General features: G+C 57.9%; 1 protein-coding gene across 2 annotated transcripts in view; it reads right to left on the minus strand.

Moving 5' to 3' along the window:
* Window positions 1-23,893, minus strand: part of DOT1L (DOT1 like histone lysine methyltransferase) — a 49,634-nt gene extending 25,741 nt beyond the window's left edge. For both annotated transcript variants that reach the window (XM_069480836.1, XM_069480827.1), the window contains exons 1-7: window positions 23,546-23,893; window positions 11,770-11,813; window positions 10,260-10,334; window positions 6,519-6,582; window positions 5,535-5,763; window positions 3,845-3,939; window positions 3,169-3,231 (exon numbers count right to left, since the gene is read on the minus strand). In XM_069480836.1, the coding sequence (XP_069336937.1) occupies window positions 3,169-3,231; window positions 3,845-3,939; window positions 5,535-5,763; window positions 6,519-6,582; window positions 10,260-10,334; window positions 11,770-11,813; window positions 23,546-23,626 (651 nt within the window). In that variant the 5' untranslated portion in view covers window positions 23,627-23,893. The remainder of the gene's footprint in view (window positions 1-3,168; window positions 3,232-3,844; window positions 3,940-5,534; window positions 5,764-6,518; window positions 6,583-10,259; window positions 10,335-11,769; window positions 11,814-23,545) is intronic.
* Window positions 23,894-24,124: the final 231 nt, after the last annotated feature.

The following is a 24,124-nucleotide window of genomic DNA, read 5'->3' on the forward strand; positions in this document are numbered from 1 at the left end:
GGCCATGCAGTGACCAGGACACCCACCTCACATGGCACCGCAGGCCTGGTGCCCAGCCCAGAAATGGCCCCACGAGCGGGTGGCTACCCCACTGCGACAAGGCCGTCCACCTGGGCCAGCAGCAGCCACACGTCCTCCAAGAGGCCACCCACAGATGGGAGAGACGGGGCATGACGTAGGAAGGACAGGTGACCACCCTGAGCCTTGGGTGTTGGGACGCCTCCACATCCCCAGGCCCCCACGTCCCCGTCTCTGCCTCCCTCCGCCCTGAGCAGCCCCGGCATCTCCCTGGCACCCCAGATAAGCCACCAGGCCTGGAGATGTGACTCAGGCCCATAGTCCCTGATGGCAGTGCAGGCTGTGTCCACAGAAGGCGCCGGTGAGGCTGCCCTTGGGGTGTCCGGGAGCCTGGATGGGCCCCACCTTGTATCACCTCAGGTGCTGCTGGGCCTAAACTGTCTCTACCATGGGCGGCACCTCCAGGGAGGCCATAGACCTCTGCAGCCCTGTTGTCCTGCCAATGTGCCGAGCAGCCCGGCACCATCACCAGAGCCATTCCCAGGGAGGCCACAGTGGACGTGACCCAGGCCAGGATGTGCCAGGGCCTCAAACACAGCCCTGGCCAACTGTCCCATCAGGGCAGCCACCCTGTCTTGGGGCCAGCCCTGTCACAGTCCTGACATATATCCCTGGAGGGTGGCAGATCTTACACAGAGTACCAGGAAGAGCCTCTGCAGAGGCAGCCCCACCCGCAGCTGTGGGCCTTCCTCACGTGGTACTTCACTGATGCCACAGCCACCAGAGGTGCTGCTAGCTCTGCTCACGCTCTGGACGCAAGCAACCACTGCAAGGGGCCGACAGCACAGAGCTGAGCCTGGCCTAGTTTCTGCCCGGGGGCTGGCTCCAGGCTCCAGGAGGACCAGGGCAGAGTTGGCAGCAGCCGGCAGCACTGGCCCGGTCCTTGCCGGCCTGGTCCGTGCCAGCCTCTGTGGCGGGGCGGTGAGCCCGCCTCAGCCCAGAAGCAGGTTCTGGGCCTGGAAAAAGTCACCGTGCTATTTTTAGGCTCCTGGTTTTCCTCTTTGCTTCTTGAGGAACGGAAGGCAGGACTCCAGCATGCCAACCAGGGCACCTGGTCAAAGCCACAGGAAGCTGCAGGGAGGGGTTTTTCAAATTTCAGGATACAAGTTCCCGCCAAAAAGGGCACTGAAACAGGCTAAGGCTGTTTGACTGACAGCAGGGCTGGCCGTGACATGGGCGCTCTCAGAAGCCGAGGGCCGATGCTGAAGCACAGGCTGGCACAGATGCCGCCACGTCCCTGCAGTGGGTTGCTCTGGACACCAACACCAAGGCCACAAGGAATGGCATCCTTTTCCGAGAATCCCACTCCCAGCCACATCTCAGGAGCCACTGGCACGACCGTGACACCCTAACCCGCACAAGGGCAGCGCGAGGAGCACCTCCTTTGTGCCCCATGAGACGGCACCACTCGCAGCCGCCTCACTGACCCCAAACCCAGCAGGCCAGGTGCTGCCACTGTCAACGACAAAGACGCGGAAGAAGGAAGGAGGAACGACTGCCCAGGGCAGCCCCACCGCCAACACTCCCTCCTCCTGCGTCCTCCTCCGACGTCCACACTGCGCTTGGAACCACATGGCTCTCCCTCCCGGGTGCGTGAAGCCTCAGGAACCTCCAGCCAGAATACAACGGACACAGGCACCAGGCTAGCAGAACCACCCAAATGGGCTCACCGCATGGTCACCCTGAACGACACTCAGAAACATCAGGGGACAGAGAACAACACGCGCCTTCTGCTGGGAGGAAATTCTGGAAGAGCCTTTCGCCAAGAGGAGGGAAGGGCAGCTGGGCCCCAGCCTCACACGTGCAAGCCCTGCCACCGCCGGACTCCGAAACAAGCAAACTTCAATCCGCAGCTGGGTCAGCACCAGCACCCAGGACAAGCAGTCGGCCTCAGTGTGTCTCGTCACATACCCCTTGCTGGGGTTTACTGATCCTCACGCCACCACACCCTGTCCTGCCAGCACTCACTGCTCCTGTCCCCACAGCTCCTCTTGCCTGGTCAGGAGGGACCTCTCTTTGGATTGGGGGTGCCCAAAGGCCGCCCTGCGCTCATGGCTCCTTCTCAGTCTGGGGAGCGGGAAGCAGCCTCCTTCCCACTTCCGACACTCTGGGTCCAGCTCCAGTCAGCACCCCACACCACCCCGACAGGGAGAGGAGGAGGCCGTGCAGGGCCAGGGGACCTCAGTGATCCGGCCCCAACCTCGGCCCGTGGTGCTGGGATGACGGGGGATACTGAGGAGCGCAGAGGTGAGGGACCCGGGCTGACGCACTCTGCAGGCCAGGCACGTGTGAGGACGTCGGAGCGGGCACACCGCCTCACGCACGCCTGGGATGCTGCCCTGGGAGCAGTGCCTGCCGCAGCCATGGCTGTGTGTGCAGACACAACGCTGGCTCTGGTGTCTGAGGGGAACAGCACAGAGTAGGAAGACGTCCTGAGAGGACGATGGAGGAGCTGCTACTCTCACGAGCGCCGTCTAAAGAATGAACCGCCTCAATCAGGAGAGCCGTCCTTCCTGTTACCTAAAGAGCATCCCCTTCCCACCCCCAGCGCGTTCCACTGACACTGGCGCCCATGTGCACGGCCAGATACGCACAGCTCCCAGGGGACGGTCATCGGGGGAGCCCGAGCACTCCTGAGACCGTATCACGTAAGGGCTAGGAAGGAACCCCGCCCGTGCCACATCCGCCACCTTGTCAGTGGGGAGGCTGGAGCCCTCCACGAGGGAGTCGCGAATGAGGACAGGTGAGGGGAGAAGCCAGGGCCCCCTGGGTGACCCCAGAGCTGCCCCAGAGCCAATGGGCCTGACCCGTCTCTGAGGCCTCTGTGCCACAGAACCACAAGTCCCTTGTCCTTCACACGGCTTGTGTTCACCACATGCGTTTGAAGGACACAGAGGCTCCCGCCAGAGGGAAGGAAGGGGAGGCGCTAACAAAGGCTCACAGTGCCAGCCCCACTCGGGAGCCAGGTGGTCCCATGAGAGTCAGAAGGGAGTGCCATGTGTCCACACAACAAAAAGGAGGGGTGAGGGAGAGGAGGAAAGGAGGCTGGCGCTGGCGTCGTAGCCGCGGGCATGGCGCGATGGCACTCACTGTGTATTCTGCATGCTTTTTTCCATACCATTTCATCCACTTCCTGAACTCTCGGTCCATGGTCTGCAGGGGAGAAACCAAAGCCTGTCACAGACCCAGCCGGCCAGGCCCTCCACATGCCCAGGGCCCACAAGGCCCACAGGGACAGGCTGGATAGACAGGTGGGGGCCCCAGGGGACACAGAGCCAGGAAGGGCAACGTGGGGCCCACACAGCCTCCTGACTCTCAGTCAACCAGAAACCACAGTGTGCCCCAAACTCCAACCACATTCTGTGGTGGGGAGACCCCTGACCCCCAAACCTGGGCAGACCCAGGACAATAGGTACAGGGACAGCAGGGAGGCCAGCGCCCCAGCAGGAACCAGAGTCAGGTAGGGGCCGGGCTGGGGGCCGCATCAGCCTAGGATGGCTGCCAAGAGGGGCCATGCCAGGGGCGGAACCAAGTCATCTCCATCACAGGCCACTCCACCACCCCGATGGTACAGGGACTCCACCAGGGCTTCCACCTAGATCTGCTGGGAGGCTGGAAGCACTGCACACACAGGCCTCCCTTGATTTAGCCAAACCATCCAGGCCCAGAAACACCACCACGCAAGAGGGAAGCCCACCCAGGGCGCCCGCCTCCTCTGAGCAGCCCCCACCTCCAACACACATCCCGGGCCCCCAGGACCACTCACCTCCGCGTACTTGGCTGGGATGTCTGCTTTCTCGACGCCATAGTGATGCTTGCAGTTGGTGGCTGCAGCGACCTGGAGTACGACCTGGCCCACACCTTCAATCAAAGAGAGAGGCAGTGTGTCAGACACCCATGGTGCCCAGGAAAGAGGCCGGGACACCACCCGGGGAGGCCCATGCCAGAGTCAGGGCATGAGCCGCAGGACACGGCACTGAAGCCAACAGGGAAGCCATGGGACGCTCTCTGGGCTCACTCAGGAGGCCTCTGAGGAGCCAGGCCCCCGACAGAGCCACAAGGGCACCTGGCACGTCTTGTCTCCCGTGGACACCACGCCATGGCCCCCAAAACTGGAATCTGGTCTCAGTCTAAGGGCCCCGCTGTTCAGACTGAGTCACTGTTCAGACTCAGACATGGCTCCTGGAGGTTCAGCAGGCTGAGTGGCTCCTCAACACCCCAAGTTACCCTCCAGGCCACCACTGCAGGGCAGGGGCAGTTGGCATCGCGCCTAAGCAGAACCGAGTGCCTCCTGAAAGCTCAACGGGAGCCGGCCAAGGCCCAAGCAGGGTTGGGGGCAGCAGAGGACCCCATAAGCCAGAACGGAGCCTCTGACCACAGTATCCACGTGCTGCCAGGTGGTCTGGGCCAGAAGGCAAGGGCCAGGCCTGCAGACTGGTACCACCGGGCAGCAGGGCCTGCACAACCCTCTCTCCTCCTGGGAGGCCAGTCTGCATTTCACGTGATGTGCCTGAGCCACTTCGCTTTCCATATTGAATGTGAACAACCATAAACACGCTAATTAGAAACACGTACAACGGTGGCCTGAGGACACTGGAGCCTCATCTAGAAAGGATGAGCCTGAGGAGATGCTACAAAGCTCCAGGGCAACAAGAGTAAGAGGTGGGATCCCAGGAAGTGACCAGGCCATGGCCCTCTGCCCTGTGAGGACACGGCAGGCAGCACCATCTCAGAGGCTGGGTCCCGGCTCCTACAAGACACCGACCCTGCCAAAGCCTTGGCCGTGGACCTCCAGCCCCCAGAACTGTGAGAATAAATGTCTGCTGTTTACGTGTCACCCAGGCTCCAGTGTTCTGTTATAGCAGGGAGGGACAGAGACCGCAGACACGTATAAACCACATGGCTTTGCAGGGCCATATGGAAAGATACTGACTTGGGAACTAGAGATGTGCATTCTTAATGGCACATCAGTTACCAACTGTCCACTTAAAAAGGGCGTAAACTAAAGGTAACATCACAAAGAAGTCCCCTTCATCCCTGTCCTTGGGCCCCTTCCTTGGCACCAAGACAGGGTTTCTGCATCTGAGCTCCAGGTCTGGTGTCTGGTGAGGCCCGAGGTGCCTCGGGACGGCTCCAGGACGGCCCCGACAGACACCCCCTCAGCACTGTGACCCGCACTGGGGGTCTGGTCAGGAATCCATCAGCCTAACGAGTTCACTGAATGAGAGAGTGTCCACCGCATGCGTGTCTGCCAACCGTGAGCCGGGCTGCTCCCCAAAGGCTCTGAAGGGTAGAGGCAGGTCCGCTGCAGGCACGGGCCGGGGCTGGGGACACGGAAGCCCTCAGGGTGAGACGCCTGGAACCTCCGCCCTTCTCCAGCCGAAACTCCTCCCTGAGTGGAGTTTCGAAAGTATGGCCTGGGAGAGCGAACCCCGGCCGCCGACACCGACACTCACCACTCCCCAAGTCCACGAATAGGTCATCCTCGGTCATCTTGATCTCGTCGATCATCTGGGCCACCAGGTCGAAGGACGTCTCCCCGTATACCTCGGGCGAGAAGGGCTCATAGTTGTTGAGCTTCTCAGGGTCAGTCACCGAGTGGTTGTAGACCTGCTGCAGGACATGCCGCAGGAGCCCGTTGGACGGCCGCGTGTTCAGCTTCATGGGCTGGGTGGTGCCCTTCCACTGGGGACAGGAAGGGACACAGACACGTCACACAGGCCACAGGCAGCCCCTCCACACTGAGACCTGGGTACTTTCCCCAGTTGGGAAAACGTGCACACGAGTGTGCGTGTGCATGAGGGTGTGTGCTCCTGTATGTGCATGAGCGGGCACACGTACCCTTTTTCTCAGTTCTAACTTGCAGCTGGGACAGGAGGGGCGGGACAATTCCTTCTGCCTCTGCCTGGCCTGGCAGCTTGCTGGGCACTTGCTGCACGGGTCACTCTCTAACCAGGCACCCACTTCCTGTGAAAGGCTCAGCCTGGGGTAGAACCCGATCTGCAGCCTGGGCCCCGGAGCCTGCTCCTGCCCCGGCCTCCCCACTTGCAGGAGAGACCCCCATGCACTTGCTGCCGGCCACCCACCCCTGCCACCGCCCAGGGGACAGGGCGCAGGAGTGCAGGTGTGTGCGAACACGATAGCTCCCAGGGAGCAGCCTCAGACAGCAAATCGTGACCAGCTCCCACCCAGCAAGTGGCCCCCAGCTCGTAGACGGCCTAGGACACCCCACGCCATGCCTGCTGCGATGGCAGTGGTTCTCACCCCACCTACATATTCGATCCTGGGTTTCTAGAGGGGCTCCCAGAGCTCCCAGGTGGTGACTTAAGTGGTCTAGAGGGTTCTGGGGCCAGCACTGTGAAGAACCACCCCAGGGATGGGGACCAGAGCCACAACTGGGCCCACATAAGGCGACAGGCCAAGAGGGCAAGGCCACCTACCAGCTGATGGATGCTGTCGATGGCCCGGTTGTACTTGTCACAGAGCCTCTGCATGCTCTCGAAGCTGGAAAAGGCAAGGGAAGACACCGGTCACCAGAAGCTCAGCACAAGCCCCAGGACCTTCCCAGGGAGGGCAGAGTGTCGGACTTGGCAGCGTCAGATGGGGCCGGGTGCCCACGGCAGCCACCAACCACCGCAACCCTTGGGCAGGAGCCTCGCCTCCGGCCCAACGAGGGGAAACCCGCAACCAACGCACACGCACAGGCACCACAGCCTGGACAGGCTGAGCTCACAGGTCAAACCCACGGCCGAGGGCACCCAGCAGGCCTTAGTGTGGGACCAACTCAGGGCCCTCCCTCTCTGCACCCAGCCACGTGTGGACAGACCCAGCCGGGGACCCTTCTCTTCCCTTCCCTGGCGGAGAGAGCCACCACCTCACCCAGGCCAGGACGCCTGGGTGGAGGCCAGCAGGCCTCCCTCTACCTGAACAGCCAGGACTGAGTACCACGACAGCCCAGCTCTGCAGGAGGGAGGGGGGCACCATTGCTTCTGTGCATAAAATGTTTTAAAAAGCTCTGACATGTCCAAATGTACAAGTAGTATGTGCTAAATACAGGAGGAGGAAATTGCTGGAGATCTTTCAATGCTACTCAATTCTCCAGAACGATTCCAGGTGTTACTCTGCAGCCCTGACCAAACAGTGTGCCATGTCTAGTACGTACGCTTCCACCTTCTACAGGGTCCCACACGGTGCAGCCTGGTCGGGCCCCAGGAAGACCCAGCGACTTGCGGCTGTGACGACAGGAGGCGCCCCTTCCAGCCATGGAGGCAGGACCCCCAGCCTTGCCTGTCCAGACTCAGAACTGGGGGCGGGGGAACTGCTGATTGCTGCACAGTCTCTGCCTGGAGTAACCCACTTATCTTCCCGGCTGCCGGCTCCCCACTGGCAAACAGGGACAGCAATGCTGTCCAGAGCATTAAGAAACAAAGGAGTGACCTGCTCTGAAAACACTGTCACACAATGTGGTTCTCACCTGGGGACCCCAGGAGACATGTGGAAAGGCACAGAGTGGGTGGCGGCCAGGGACACGGCTGCACACCTGTAGTGTCCAGGACGGCCCCCCAGAGCATGGCAGCCCGATGTCCACAGTGTTGGGAAACCCTGGGTCTGTGGCAGGAAGGCCAGCTCAGGGCCCTTTCGCTGCTACTCCACGCACGTGCAGGGGGTGGTTTTCTCCCCAAAGATGCCGGCCGGACAGGGCTACACAGTCGCACCCTCTTGATACGAGGGGAGCCCCCGGCCGCCCAGCCCCCTCCTTGCCCTAAATAACCGGGGCAACTGCTCTGCATGGCCGTGTTCCCTGTTCTCCCTTTCCAACTCAAGACTAGTACTCAACGGGACAAATCCAGTCTCCTTAAACAGCAGCTGCAGATGAGCAAGCATGAGAATTCAGGAGCAGCGAACAAGACACTACCCTGAAATCAAAATCCTGGAGTGAAGGCTGCATCACTGCACTCGAAGGACTTGGGACACTGGCCGGGCCGGGGAGGTGGGACAGCAGAGCCCTGCCGCATGCAGCCATGCGCACACCCTCCCGACCGTCGGAAGGGAAGGGTGGATTAAACAACAGACCTAAATCTCCGGCTCGTGTTTTTGTTTTTTTTTTTTTTTTGAGACAGAGTCTCGCTCTGTTGCCTGGGCTAGAGTACTGTGGCGTCAGCCTAGCTCACAGCAACCTCAAACTCCTGGGCTCAAGCAATCCTCCTGCCTCAGCCTCCCAAGTAGCTGGGACAACAGGAATGCGCCACCATGCCCAGCCAATTTTTCCATATACATTTTTAGTTGGCCAGATAATTTCTTTCTATTTTTAGTGGAGACGGGGTCTCGCTCTTGCTCAGGCTGGTCTCAAACTCGTGACCCCGAGCTATCCTCCTGCCTTGGCCTCCCAGAGTGCTAGGATTACAGGTGTGAGCCACTGCGCCCAGCCTCCGGCTCATGTTTTCTTACGCAGTTCTCAGACAAAAAAGGAATAAATGCAACACCGTTTTGCATTTTCATTTCCTTGTATTCAAACTTTTACATCTCGCCTTTGACCTTGACACTGGAAACCCACCCAAAACCTCTACATACTCCCTGGAAGCCTTTCCTGGAGAACGTGTAAATGCGGAAGCTCAGAGGAACTGGGGGCTGAAACTCGGGCTCATTGCTCAGACAGGAGGCATGGGGAGAGAACCAGGACCTTCCACTGCGTGCCGACACCAGGTCACACTGATCCCTCAGGCAGATGCCAGGAGACCGCCCCACTCCCCGCTCCAGCTCTGACATCCTTCCAGCCTTCTCTGACTCCCTAAGTGGCTCGAACTCAGAGAGGAAGGACACCCACACCCAGAGCAGGGCTGCTGCCAGCAAAGCAGCTGACACCCTCACGGCTCAGGGCCAGGCGCACGTGTGGCCAGCTGAGTGACAGGCGCTTAGCTGACCTCGGGACGAGCACGAGGGGTCAGCCCCAACTGGATGCCCACCCTCCCCACAGGCTGCAACACTGTGGCATCGTAAGAAATGTGCGTCTGCCCTCCGTCCCTGTGTCCTGACACAGAACCCCTAATCCCCAGGAGCTTCCCCGGGTGACAGGGACATTGACAGGCCGATCACCAGAAAGCTCGAGCAGTGATCAGCAGAGACTGATTTAATCACACCTGGGTGAGGACAGGGCCAGGAGAGACATCCTCCTGCCATGAGGGTGGCACCCCAACCCCACAGGGACAGAGCTCCTGGGCTCAGGGCCTTTCAGACCTGGCTGCAGGCCTCGTGCTGTGGCCGTACCTGCCTCACACCCTCTGTAACTGACCAGTGAAGGTGACAGTGTCCCCCCGTGCTGTGGCCGTACCTGAACACAATCTGACTCTCTTCTTGCTGATTAACAACGCGGGTGAAGATTATGGAATGGGGAAAGGCTCGAGGCCAGGGAAGCAAGAGCTGGGTTTATGGAACCTAAAACTGCAGACCAAAGTCCCCTCTGCATGTGACAGCGGAATGCGAATGAGGTAAATCCACCCGGGTGCTGGGTGCACAGGGGCTTCAGGGCTACTTTGGGCTTGACCCTCTGTCAGAGGGAGTGACCCAAGCTCGGGACGACACAGCCCAAGGGAGGACTGCCCTATCCATCTGCGGCCTCTGGAGGGCTGAAATAGGCATGAGCCTGGAATGTCTTCCTTTTTTCACAAAGAAAAACAAAACAATCCCAGGCAGGCATTCCAGAGACGGCCTTGCCCGTCTCCACCCACAAGACTCTCCTCTGAGACCCAGGAGATGCTGGGAAGAAATTGCTAGAAGCGGCCACAGGGCTGAAGACACAGTTACTCACCAAACCTAACTGTGACCTGAACGGGGCTGCGCCCGAGCCTCCCAGGCCAGCCTGGCGGCACGCCTCTGGGCGGCAACACTGACTTCTGGCAGTCAGCCGCCTGCTATAAAAAGAGCGCTTGCTAACTCGGGTGATTTTACACATAGCAACTCAAGTTTCCACAATGTGCAGTTTCCAATTATGTCCTCGCTCTGACAGCCTTTGCCAATAGTTGATAAACATTTCCTCCCAAAATAACTTTATGGCGGCTACAGCCAACTCTAAAAGGAAATTTCGGATGGGCTTGCACTATCTAAGAAGAACTAATTATAGGCTGTGTCCCCTGAGCCCTGAGCCTGTCCCCAGGGGAGGAGCAGCTCAGCAGAGCCCCACCCACCTTTTGGTGTCATAGTCTATCAGCACGTAGTTCTCCATGGCGAGCTTGAGATCTGGGATTTCTTCACAGACCCATCTGGAACAGAAATGCAGATACAACAATGAATATCATCACTCAAGCTCTGTTTTCCACATTCAACTTTCTTAAACATTGTTTACTACCAGATATAAACACACAAACCCCCATTACTCAACTCAAAACGTGAAGGAGAAAAGGGAGAAATTATTTCAGAACAACTGCTGGAAAGTTTATGGTGAAGTTGCAAATTGCAGATTTTATGTGGCTCCAAAGTCCAACGATGGTGGCTGTCGGGAGTTGAGTGAACTCACATGCCGTAAGGTTAGTAGGGAACCAAGCAGCTCAAAGCTGAGCCGGAAAAGCAATATATCGACTAGAAACTAAAGAAAACTATTATTTGAAGAATTCGCTAATCTCAAAACACACGGGAGCTACCTCAACACACACATTGCAAGGAAAAGCGAGATGGAGAGGGGCCCCAAGATTAAGAGACGGGAAAACACACCAACCCATCACTCTCGTAAGCCTCGCTCAGGTCCCGACACACCCTTAGATGAAACCACAAAAGCGGGGTCATCACTATAGGTTCACAGACAGTAAGAGGAAAACGGGATAGCATGAGAAATGGTAAGCCAACAAACCCAACAACTCAGATGGAACAAGCAAATTCCTTGAAAGTCAAAATTACCCAAACGGACATAAGAAGAAACAGAATGTCCTAATAGCCCTACACCTATTAAAGAGCTCCATTTCCTTTTTTCTTTTCTTTTTTTTAGACAGGGTCTTGTTCTGTAGCCCAGGCTGCAGTGCAGTGGCGTCATCACAGCTCACAGCAGCCTCGAACTCCTGGGCTCCAGTGATCCTCCTGCCTCAGCCTCCCAAGTAGCTGGAATGACAGGTGCCACCACGCCTGGCTTCCATTTTCCTAATCAAGTTCCTTCCCACAAAGAAAGCTCCAGGCCCAGAGATAGATTCTACCAAACATTTAAGATGTGACACTAACCCCACAACAACTTGCTCAGGGTTTCACAAGGCCAGCACCATCCTGATACCAAACCAGGGAGAGACAAAGGGTTGCAAAGTCAACGTCATTATGAGACAGGAACCCTACAGACCAACAGCCCCCATGAACACAGACTCCTTTAAAGGTGTTAGCAAGCGGAATTCAGCACACATCACAGCCCAGGGGGCTCCTCTGGGAAGGAAAAGTCACCTGACGTTTCTCTCATTAATCACTGAGATTCACTCCTTAGTGGCAGAAACGGAAAACCACAGCGGGGTCATCACACGTGTGGGTGCAGACCCTGAGGGCAGGCCAGGCGGGGAAGCACGCTGACAGCGCACAGGGACGAGGACCCAGGTGGTGTCTTGGCGTGAGCACACCCAGAGGACGCCGACCGTGACCCGTCAGCAGGGCGCACGGACAGGCAGCTCTACAGACACCCCTGCCCACGAGCGCCCCGCATGCCCCACAGTGGGTGCCAGGACTCACCGGATGGTCTCGATGATCTCGTGAGCAGCATCATGATGTTTGTCCTGGAAAGGAAAGGGACAGTTCAGAGCCGTCGGGCCGTGCGATCTCGGAGTTGATCCTGGACAACCAGAGGCCACCCTTCCTCCTGGATGGTCCACGCCATCGGCTCTTTTCATTTCCTACTGATATGGCTCCCAAGCCCACCTTCCAGGCAGGGACCACCAGGGACACTCTGGGACCTGTTCCTGGCACGCTTCCCCCCAGCAGGGAAGAGGGAACAGGGCTGGGTGGAGTCTGTGGCTCCCGCCCACCTGCTCTCCCCGTGTTCTCCCTGTGGCTACGGGTTCCTCGCCCACACCCTGGCAGTGCAGGCACCTCGCCCGGCCTCCACGTGCCCACTGCGACTCCTCCCTGAGGCCTGTCCAGTCTAGGAGCCATGGCCTAGGAGGCCTGAATCCACGCATGCCCAGCACATGACTGCAAGTGACTGAGCTTCCTGGACCTCTGTTTCCTCATCTGTAAAAACCACAGGGCCAGCAGATGTGGGACACATCATGCCCAAAGAACCGGACCCCCTCCCCCTGCACAAGGCTCCCATCTGTCCCACTCCCAAGGCCCACGCCACAGGCAGGTCTGTCATTCCGCAGGGATCGGCAAGCCTGACTGAACAGCCATCAGTGAGAAACACAGACCACAGCCAGGCGAGGTAGCTCACACCTGTAATCCCAGCACTCTGGGAGGCCGAGGCAGGAGGATTGCTTCAGCTCAAGAGTTCGAGACCAGCCTGAACAACAGCAAGAACCCATCTCCACTAAAAATAGAAAAAATCAGCTGGGCGCCATGGCACATGCCTATAGTCCCAGCTATGCAGGAGGCTGAGGCAGGAGGATCACTTGAGCCCAGGAGTTAGAGGCTGCAGTGAGCTGTGATGACACCACTGCACTCCAGCCTGAGTGACACAGGGAGACCCGTCCCCAAGAAAAAAAAAAAAAGAAACAGACAGTTTCCTGCCAGTGCACACGTAAGCATTTACATGGGGACTACTCCACTAACAGAACAGAACAGGCGGACAGGAAGAGCAGGGGCTGCTGTTCCCCACCCCTCAACCCTCACCAGGTGGTGGAACCCCATGTAGGCCCCAGTCTGGAGACCACGGCCTGAGGCTTCCTCCCCTCCCCCATCCCAAGGACTACAGACAACCACATTTCCCCAGCTACTCATGGCAGTGGACACGCCCAACCCATCCCCACCAGGAGATGCTGGGCCCCCACATTCCTGACCATGGTGTCTACATCTGAGAGACACCAGACACAGAAGGACACACAGTGTGAGATTCCATTTATATGAAATGTCCAAAACAGGCAAAACCACAGAGATGAGACATGGATTCGTGGGTGCCAGGAGCTAGGGGAGGAGGTAGGGAGTGACTGCTGATGGGGACGGGGCTTCTTCGTGCAAAGTGTCCTAAAATTGATTGTGGTGATTGTTACACAACTATGTGAATATATTACAAGCCAGTGAACTATATACTTTAAAAGGTGTGAATTGTACAATGTGTGAATTATGCCTGAGAAAAGCTTACTACAACGGGGGCTCCCTGACGCCCAGCCAGGCCAGAGACACATGGCGGAGGCAGGGGCAGAGGCAGGAGGCTCCTGAGCCACCCCTCAGTGCTGCTCAGATGTTATGACATGATCTTGTAACAAACTTTATTTTTTTTTTCCAGAGATGGGGTCTTGCTGTCTCCCAGGCTACAGTGCAATGGCGTCATCATAGCTCACTGCAGCCTCCAACTCCTGGGCTCAAGCGATCCTCCTGCCTCAGCCTGCCGAGTAGCTGGGACTACAGGTGCCACCACGCCCAGCTAATTTTTCTATTTTTGATAGAGACAGTGATTTTTCTTATTTTTTGTAGAGACAGGGTCTCAATATGTTGCCCAGGCTAGTCTCAAACTCCTGGGCTCAAGCAATACCGCCTCAGCTTTCTAAAACTACTGCCCCTGGCCATACCTTCCTTCTTGATTGCTTTTTTTTTTTTTGGAAACAGAGTCTTGCTCTGTCACCGTGAGTAGAGTACAGTGGCATCATCAATCATAGGTCACTGCAGCCTCAAACTCCTGCCCTCAAGCAATCCTCCTGCCTTGGCCTCCCAGAGTGCTAGGATTACATGCCTGGCCTTTGATTGCTTTAAGTCGAGCTACACTGTCTCAGTCCACGGTTAAGCTAATTAGGGAGGAATTCTTCTGCAAGGCACAAAGGTAACTGATTTATGGTTTGTTCTTAACACGACCAAATACAGTATAATGACAGCACCTTCACCACCAGGTCAAAATTAGCAGGAACCCAAAAAGAGAGGCCACGTGCCCAAATAAATAGAAAGCAAAGCATACCAGCACGAGGGCTCGGGCGGCCTGACCCCATTCTCAAGACTGGCTTGGAGGGCAGGCAGGGTGAGACCCTTCATCCCATCCCGGGAAAGGGCAGCAAGAACCTTGGAGTCACTGATGGGACCTGGCTGGAAGGCAGAGGCTCACAGGCGCCCTCAGGACAGAGGGGAGTAAGGGTCAGGAACAGAGGGCACTGGGGGAGGCCTGGTGGCAAGAGGACGGGCAGCATTCTTGGGGCTCCTTGTCCAAGCACAGTTTAGGAATTCCAGATAGCCAGAGCCTACCAAACGTGGGCCTCTTCTGCGTGGAGGTTCATGACCCACAGACCAGGAGTCTGAATCCAACTCCACTTCGGGAAGGGGGCCTTGGACAGGTCATCTGCGTCTACGGCCCAGCTCCCCATCTGTCCCCCAGGCCCGGGGCAGGCGTGGACTGGAAAGGCACACTGTGTGCCAGCCCCCTCCCAGACCTCCTATCTCGGTCGGAGTCCAGCAGGCACCACACACCCACCCGCCCAGAGAGGGGACATCTCTCCTTGACCCTCAGGGTTCAGAAAAGCCTGGTGAGATCCGCACAGCAGAGACACACCCCAGGCTCATGGCCCTCGGTCCACACAGCAATGGCCACCGCAAGCTATCTCTGGACTCCTGTGCTTGGCGGGAGCACAAGCTACTCCAAAGGCACGTGACAGGGACACAGGGTCACTGCTGGGCTGGGGAACTGCCTCCCGAGCTGTGGGCAGGACCACTGTCCGTAGGAGGGCAGCAGCGGATGCACAGGGCTGCGGCAAAGGTCAAGTCCACCCACAGCAACTTCTACGTGGCACTGATGTTAAGAATGACTATTACGTGGTCCCCCAAAATAATGTCACGCTGCAAAGGAGAGCAGAAAAGGGCAAATGACGTTTCTGCAAGTAATCTTTCTCAGGCAGGGGGTGCTGAGTCAACACTTTAATAGCGCCTTCCCATACTCATACCTGTGATTCATCTGGCTCCCTGGGAATGTTTTCTGCTCAAATGAAACACAACTCCGAGAAACACGACCAGGCAATGAATCACCAGGAAAGAGGGCTCGGCTCCACGCCGCCCACCCTGGGCACCAACTCTGACCCGAGAGGGCCCTGCAACAAAGGAGGTACTCGCAAGACAAAACCACAGCTAAAAATACCCTGCCAGCCAGCCAGCCTCCAGCTTCTGCGGCTTACAACCGAGACAGCAGACAGTGGCGCTAGGTGACAAGGAAAACCCCAAACCCAGGCGAGGCAGGGCCCTCTGGCGAATGATTGCCAATGCAGAAACATCCCCGTCACTGTGGAGAAGCAGGAAGGGGCCACAGGCAGCAGAGGCAACCTCGGCAGAGAACCTGCCCGGGGGGCCAGACAGTGGGAGAGAAGGGTCTCCCCCAGAAGCAGGACGCCCCTGCAGGTGAGACAGTAGGCACAGCAGCCCCTTCCCACCATCGAGAGCAGATGACCAGAAGACCAGCAGGACAGCCCGGTGCGAACTTGCTCCAGCTGTGGGGTGCTGAGCACTCTTGTGGTCACTGTGCAATGCCCCCTCAGCCCGGCACACTGTACTGTGGCAGCTGGGGAGGGGACCTCACAGGGAAGCAGGCTCCAGAGCTGCACTGTCCCAACAGCAGCCAGTGACCCCACTTTTCTGTAGTGTCACCCTACAGCGCCCAATTGCCAGAGCATCTTTAGACTTGACCCTGAACCCATGGTCCCCAAAGGTCCTGGCCCAAGTCCACACAGCTCACAACAGGGCTGGGACAGGAGCAAGAGTGCCACATGACCGGAGCGCGCCATGCAGCTCCAGGGCACAGCTGCAACCAAGGAGGGCTAACAAGATCATTCCCACGGATTTCCTAACAATAGCCCTCTGACTGCTCAGCTGCCCAGCAACCACGCAGGTGCCCTCTGTGAGTGCCCAGCGACTTGCCATGAAGTGGCACAGAAGGGAGGCTGGGCATGTGGACCAAGAGTTCTCGCCAGAACTCTTCCTGCCCTCAGCCAAGGAAAGGCCTCACCACCACAGACCATGCCAAGCTGAGGCCACAGCCACGGGTGTAACAGGAGGAGAGAAAAGCCCGGGCACTGGTGAGACCTTCGCTCAGCAGCTCAGTCCAGGACTCCCTTCCCCGAGCAGCGAGCTCAGACCCTACCCCGGACCCACACAGCCAGGGGCGCTGTGTGCTGCCAATCCCACCCCTTCCCCATCCTGGGCATGGGGTTCGACATCAGCACCACACCCCAGGATGAAGGCCAAAAGCCCCACCACCTGGTCCCTCCGCATACTGGAATATCACTCAGCCACGAAAAGGAACGAGGCTCTGACACAGGCCACAGCGTGGAGGGACCTTGAGGACATCGTGCTCAGTGAGAGACGCCAGACACAGAAGGACACACAGTGTGTGACTCCATTTATATGAAATGTCCAGAATAGGCAGAGCCACAGAAACAGGACGTGGATTCATGGTTGTCAGGGTCTCAGGAGGAGATGGAGAGTGACTGCTCAAGGGGAGGGGGCTTTTTGGAGTGACTACAATGTTCTAGAAGTAGATAGTAGTGAAAGCTGCACAATCTATGAATATACTAAAAACCACTGCATTGTACACTTTAAATGGGTGAATTTTATTGTATGTGAAAAGGCGCCAGTGACTTGGAGCCCCACCCTGGGCACACAGCCCTGCCCACTGCTCCTCCACTCTCCCCTCTGGGCACTCCCTCTCCCACACCCAGGGCTGGTGCAGCACCACCCGCCCCAAGGCCATCTTTCCTGTTGGAGGGTAAGAGCTCTGAGGGCAGGGGGCTCTCAGGCCCCAAGGCAGTGACGCCCACCCCAGGAGGAGCAGACCGGCTTGTGTCACTCAATTGAGCAGGAAAAGTAGCTCGGAGCAGTGGGATGGTGAGATAAGCAAAACCCATCAGGCCCAGAGAGCCAGCAGGTGACGGCAGTCCCCATGCCCAAGGGCCATTGTTTACAGGCAGCTGTCCTTCCTTCCCTTCCCAGCAGTTTCCAGCCCAGCTGATAAACCCCTGCAGAAGGTATCTCAGTTGCAAAAGGTGACCCTCACCCATTATTATCTGTGAAACAAAGAACACTGGAGGAGCATCATGTTATTTTAATGAGGCAACGTAAGAACTGCCCTGCTCTTTCCTTTGAAACCCGCTCCTAACTGCCCTCCTCCAGCCAAAGCTCAGAGCAACTGGGATGTGTCTTGGGGCTGCAGTCCTCAAATTTGGCCCCAGTAAGCTCCTAGTTAAGTCAACCCTGCCTCAGTTTCCTCCTCTAGGTGGACACAGTGCGTTGCTTTTGACAGACCTAACAAGAACTGCTGACACTTAGGGTGAGTGTCTTCAGAAAGCCTAGGTTTGGGCCTTGAGCCCATCAGACGCACTCGGTCCTCAGTACCAGCGAGGACAACTGCGCATGGTGTATGGGGCAGCACCGCTAAGCCTCAGTGCTACTGGCATTCAGGGTCCCACACTCTGTGTTGGGGCCACCCTGTGCACAGTGGGGTGTTGAGCAGCGTCCCTGGGCTTCCCTGAGGCCCAGCGGTGACAACCCAATGTCTCCCGACATCACCAGGTGTGGTGTCCCCTGGGGGCAGAACCAGCCCTGCCTGCTGTTGGAACCTCTCCCAAACCAGTCCCTTCTGCCGTACCCCCAGCCCCAGCACACTCACCCCCCTGAAGTCCTGCAGGGCAAGGGGTGAGCCCCTCGCCCCAGACCCTGGCCTCATGGGGACAAAGTGGGGGACAGAATTCCATTATACATCCCTCACAGATCACAGCCAAAAGAGCCATCAAACGTAAAAATCCCTTCAGGAAAGAAACCTTCTGCCCATTCGCAGGCTGCCTTCAGGATGCAGGTCCTCTGGGCCCTCCCCTCAGGCCCCAGACACAGCCTGGGGCTGAGTGCAGAGCCCAGCTGTGCTGCCCAGGCCAGAACGCAGCCGCTACGCACAGGTCCGATCCCACCACTGGTCAGAATTCTGACAAAAAGTGTCAGGTTTTTAAAATTACGTTCACAAAAGTATTAACAAAGTTAACATCATTTACCACGCATAAGCGCCAGGTGGGATTCTAACATGCTTCCTGTGCTCTGTCCCACTCATCCCATAACAGAGGGGACACAACTGCGCCACAGAGATGCGGATTATTCCAATGGCCACATGAAGTGGCAGAGCCAGTATTCAAACCTTAGCCACTAACCTGTGCTGTGGGCAGGGAGAGGGCCCAAGCACTGCAAGGCAGGGACCCTGAGAGGCGCTAGAAAATGCAGCTGGGGACACGGAGTCTGGGAAGAGAAGGACCCAAAGAAGGAGGCGAGTTCCTGGGACACACTGAAGGCCACCATGGGCCCCGGCGGACCAGAGAGGACAGAGCGCAGGTCCCCGCTGCACCAGCACCCCAATGCCTTGCTTGGGGGCAGCAGGTGCTCAGTCGACACTGGCAGCATCACTGCAAGACACCCCACACCCTGCCTGCACCCACTGCTGGGACCGGCAGGAATGGTGTGGGGGGACAGACGGGGCACAGAGGCGGCTTAGGTATAAAACCACAGGCGAGAGAAGGGAACCGAGGCACAGCATCCACCCACTAGGGAGGCCAGGACACACTCCCCAGGCAGGGAGGAGACAGCACCCAGGGAAGAGGGAACATCAGGTCGAAAGAGCAGGGAGGGATGCTGCCCGGGGCCCGCCACCTGCAAACACATGAGCACCTGCAGATTCCAGCGAGGAAAGGAGGCCCCAAAATATTCTGTACCTGCCTGCACCAATATCAACATCAAGGACATAATTATACTACTTCCTAAGAGGCCACCACTGGGGAACTGGGTAAACGAACAGGTTCTCTATGTGATCTCTTATAACTGGGAGAGTGTGACCCTGTGACATATGCATTTGGTCTTTGTCCTCTTACCTCCTAAAATCCTAGGTATCTCCTAAGTGATAAGTGTCCAGCTGTATGCTAATGAGCTGACTGGTGGCTGGCCACCCAGGGAGCTTCGGGATTAGAGTGCTGGGACTCTAGCCCCACCCCAACTGTGGGGAGGGGCAAGGGGCAAGGGGCAAGGGGCAGAAGGTGGAGTAGGTGACCTGTGGTCAAGGATGTGATCACTCCAGCCCAGGTAATGGAGCTTCCATAAAAGCCCCAAAGGACTGGCTTCTGGGAGCTTCCAGATGGCCAAACTCCAGAGGTGCCTAAAGGGTGGCACCCGGTGCGGCTCTTCCTCCCTGTCCACAGGTATCCTCTGTCTGTCGGGTCCTTTATCATGAACCAGCCAACGAGAGCGTTTCCCTGTGTCCAGTGGGCCGCTCAAGGAGGCTAACCAAGCCTGAGGGGGGTCACGGGTCACGGGACCCCCGACTTACAGCAGGTAAAAGAACCCAGGGCTCACAACTGGCATCTAAAGCAGGGGCAGTCTTGGGGGCTGAGCCCTCAACCTCTGGCCCCAGAACTGAACTGAAGGGTCCAGCTGCTGTCGGCTGCAGAACTGGTTGGTTGCTGGGCCTATGGTGAAAAACCCCCAAACATTTGGAATTCCGAGTGCTGACTGTTGAATGAATACAGGAGAAACGCGTTGGCTTTCTTCCTACACATCACCAGTGCTGAGGAAAGAGAAGCAGCCCAGGGTGTCTGAGCTGTGGGAGGTGTCCAAAGTTTGCCAGGCCCAGAGCTGGGAGCAGGGACTTCAGTCACTGATGCCTAACCCGGGAGCCTAGCAGCGTCACCCTTTATCTCCAGGTCCCTGGACTCTGTGACACAAAGATCAACGCATACAGTCAATCAATCACTCACATTACTTTAAGTTCTTGGCAAACAACTTAGGAACTGGCTCTTCTTTTCACTGTACGTTCAGGGCAACTTAGAGCCTATGTTCCCAGGTGCAGTCCTCAAACTTAGCCCAAATAAAATCTCTACTTATATTAACTTTGCCCCAGTTTTCTTCTTTTAGGTCAACGGTGTAAATCTACAATTATCTCAAAACCAATTTTTTAATTACAAAAAAATAACATTAGCTGTGCACAGTGGTGGTGGCGCCCTGTAGTCCCAGCTACTCGGGAGACTGAGGTGGGATGATCGCTTGGGCCCACGAGTTCAAAGCCAGCCTGGGCAACAAAGCAGACCCCATCTCTTAAATTAAAAAAAAAAAAAAAGAAACAAAGAAAGGAAAAAAAAAAAAGAAGAAAAAAAGAGCAGTACGATCTCAGGGAGACTAGGCCGGGTATCTAGTTCCTGAACAGCCCATCTTGCGCTATAAGGATGAAGCAGCCTGTGTTATTAGGACCCCTATGTGGAATACCAGGTTTCTCCTACTATTCCTTCCTTTACTAAGGCAACTTCTTTAGCCACACAAAGTAGTCTAAAGGTTAATCTGCCTCCCACATGAGCTCGGATTAAGCAGGACACTCATGCACAGAGAGGTCAGAGTCAGAAAATAACTTCTGAGTCACGACGGGATGGCTCACTCCGCCCCCTCAGCTACTACTCACCCACTAACTGCCGCCCACGGTCAGGCTAGCGTGCGCTCATCAGAGAACAGGGACACTCAGCCAGGGAGGCTCTCTGCCCGCCCACAGGCCGGTGAGTCAGGAAGGGGAAGGTCCCACTCCCTGCCCTCTCAGGTTCTTCCCGTCCACCTGCGCCTTTCCCACCAAAAGAAGGGCAAGTCCATCCTGCCTTACAAGTGCCACCATGCACTGCTCTCAGGAAGTGGTTCCCCAGGAACTCTAAAGCCATGTAACAAAAACCACCCTCCCTCCCTTCTATTGGCAAAGGGTAAACCCCATTTCCAAAGGGCTCATTTCCGAGCATGGACAGAGGTTTGTTTCCGCTTCCTCCAATATGAGCCCCTCCCCCCAAGAAGCCACCCACAACCTCTCCCAGAACAAAACTGGCAGCTCTCCCTCTGGGACCTCACTGTACTCAGCATTTTATCTGCTCAACTCTTTTGTTTATCATCTACCTACCTTCATTCCATGAATTTCTTGAGACTAAGAATGCTGGCTCACTGGCCTCTGCACCCCCCATAAATAGGGAAGGTATTCAGTAGGGGCTTTTGGAATATATCAGGAATAAACGTGCTCGGTCCTTTCGAATGTGTGGTTGAGTACTCTGGCCCTCCGAAAACCTACACTTCTCAAACAGTCCACGTTCCTCACGTGGCAATCACAGAATTCTCACTGCACATGAATTCCTACAAAGTACTGCCCCCTCGTTCCCCATAGGAAGCCAGATTCCTCAATGGGAACGGAAAGTTAGAAGCCGTCACCACAAGGTTGTAAGAAGGTAGCTGCTGGCTACTCATGCTAAGAATTCTACTGGGCCCGCCCGCCCGCTGGCCCAGCACACACTGTCCCCTGCCAAGCTGAGTCCAGGCCAGCAAGGACAAGGCACTGGGCAGCTCAGTCCCGCCCTCCACTAGAAAGCGCGCTCCCGCCAGCCCTGAGCAGAAGGCCTTACTTACAACCAGCGCCTGCCAGTCAGGTCACAAATTGCCCAGGCCGGGACAGTGGAGCTGTCTCCACGTGAACTTTCAGTTTAGTATTGGGGACAAGGACAGAGGCAGCTGGCAAGACCACTGCCCAAGGCCCAGATACCAGGCTCCACGGATTTCTTAACTCTTTCAACACTCAAAACCTACAACTCTGACGATGGAGAAATGTGAGATGCACACTTACACCTGCCCAGCAGTCCCATTCCGACAACCTTCCCCAGTGAGGTGAGCGCTAAGTTCACAGGAAGACCTGCCAGATGTTTAAGGCAGTTTCATTCTAATCCCTAAACACTAGACACAGCCCATGTGTCTTGTGACCCACCGCAAAGGGACAATCGCTGGTCCTCCCTCCAATGGCTTTGACTCAGCAAAATAAAGGGGATAATTTTGAAACCCCCAGCAATATGGGTGAATCTCGGAAACATTCTGAGCGAGCCCTCCCCCCCCAAATCCAAAAAGGCTACATGTGGCTGAGCCTATTCACCTGACTTTCTGGAAAACGCAAAACTTTCAGATAAGAACGGATCAGCCAAGTGTAGGCGGGTGGGGGGGTGACTGAACCATTGCACATCTGGTCTGTGACAGTGGTTCAGAGACTTCATGCATTTGTCAAAACTCACACAACTGTGCCCTACGGTGAGCTATACTGTATGCTAACTAAAAGAGGAAGAAATAAAAATTAAGTTTAAAATGGTGAGACGTCTTCTACCACCTCCTAGGATGAGCACACAGCGGAGGGGGGAAGGCGAGGAAGGGCTTGGAGAGCTTTGAATGTTTGAAGGTGGAAATCTGTAAGCGCGCTAGGGCACCTCTGCTTTCAGTTTCTGTCGTTGGACATCTCCCCGCCCTGCTCCGGGCGCGGGCACACACCCGGAGCTGCCCAACCGGAAAAGCCAGAGCCCCAGGGCCAGACCTGGCAGCCTCTGGGCGTGAGCGCGCGGCCGGGCTGGAAGCCGCACGGAACCCTCCAAGTCGCCAGGACCCGGGGCCGCGCGCCAGCCCGGGCTACCCGGGCGCTCGCTGCGCGCTGACTCCGCCCCCGGACACCACGTTTCCAACAACTGACACACGCCGAGCGCGCGCGGGAGTCCCCGGGCTTGCGGGTTTCCCCCGCCGGGGTCCCCTGCAGGGCCGTCCCCCCCGAAAACAGTGCGTGCAAAAACAGACGCCCCGAAGTCGCTCGCCAACAGCGCCTACTCCGTTTCCCACCCAAAAGGCGCGCTGCCCAGCCCGGAGCGTGAACCGAGAGAGTGGGACACGCGGACGCAGGCACACCGCCTCCGCCACGGGCCGACGCCGTGACACCGACCCCCGGCGCCCCGCGTGGGCTTCTGGAACCACCTGGGGGTCTCATTTCCAAGTTCCACCCGGCCTGTCGTTTCCAAGGGTCCCCAAGATCAAGGGGACAGTAATTCCTAACTTCCCAGGGTCGGGCCAACCCAAACGCACTCAAGATTAGGGGAACAAAATTTCCTAACTTCCCAGGGTCAGGCCAGTCCCGCCCATTCAAGATTAGCGGGACAAAATTCCTAATTTAAAAAAAAAAATGAGCCAAGAGGAAAAGGGAGAAGGAACAGGAAAAGGGTGTCCTCAAAAATAGCAACAGGGGAGCGCAGCGCGCTGACAGCGCCAGGAGCGAGCCGCCAACGGCGCCTGGGGGCAACAGCAACGCGAACTGCCGAGAGGCACAGGGTCCCGCTCCGGTCCCGCGCGCGCCGGCTGCCACCCCCCGGGGAACGGCCGCGGACCCCGGCAGGGCGCGAACGCGGGTCCCCAACAGGCACTTCGCGGCCCGGCTGCCGGCTCGGCGTCCCCTCGGGGCCCGGAGCGCGCGGTGGAGGGGCCGGGGGTCCCAGGTCACGGGGGAGGGGCGGCCCGGAGGCGGGGGAGGGGCGGCACTCACGTAGACCGGCAGCGGCCACGGGTAGACGGCGGGCTCGGCCCCCACGGGCGACTTGAGTCTCAGCTCGAGCTTCTCCCCCATGTCAGCGAGCGCGACCGCCGCACCATGCTAGGCGGGCGGTTGGGGGAGGGGCGGGGCCGCCGGCGGGAGGGCGGGCGGAGGAGGGCGGGCGGGAGGGAGGGGCGGGAGGCTGAGGGGAGGGGGCCTGGCCTCAGCCGCCGCCGCCGCCGCCGCCGCCGCCGCCGCCGCCGCCGCGCTCCCGTCCAGCCCCCGGCTCCCTCTTTGTGGTCACAGGCTCGGGGCCTCCAGCGCCGCCGCCATCTTGAGCCGGCGTGAGTCGAGCACAATGAGCCGGGGGCCGGGCGCAACCACTCGCCGCGCGCGCGCGGGGGGGCCCGGCGCGAGGAGGCCGGCGCGCGCCCGCCAACTCCGCCCGCGCGCCGCGCGCGCCACCCCCCCGCCGCCCCGCCCCGTGGACTCGCCCGCCCACCGGGACCCACGCACGCAAGTACGCACGCACGCACGCGCGTCCTCGGGTGCCCTCGGCCGCCCCGCCCACACCCGTCCGCCCCGCCTCCC

The sequence above is a fragment of the Eulemur rufifrons genome, chromosome 2 (assembly GCF_041146395.1).
Source record: "Eulemur rufifrons isolate Redbay chromosome 2, OSU_ERuf_1, whole genome shotgun sequence".
NCBI classification, from domain to species: Eukaryota; Metazoa; Chordata; class Mammalia; order Primates; family Lemuridae; genus Eulemur; species Eulemur rufifrons.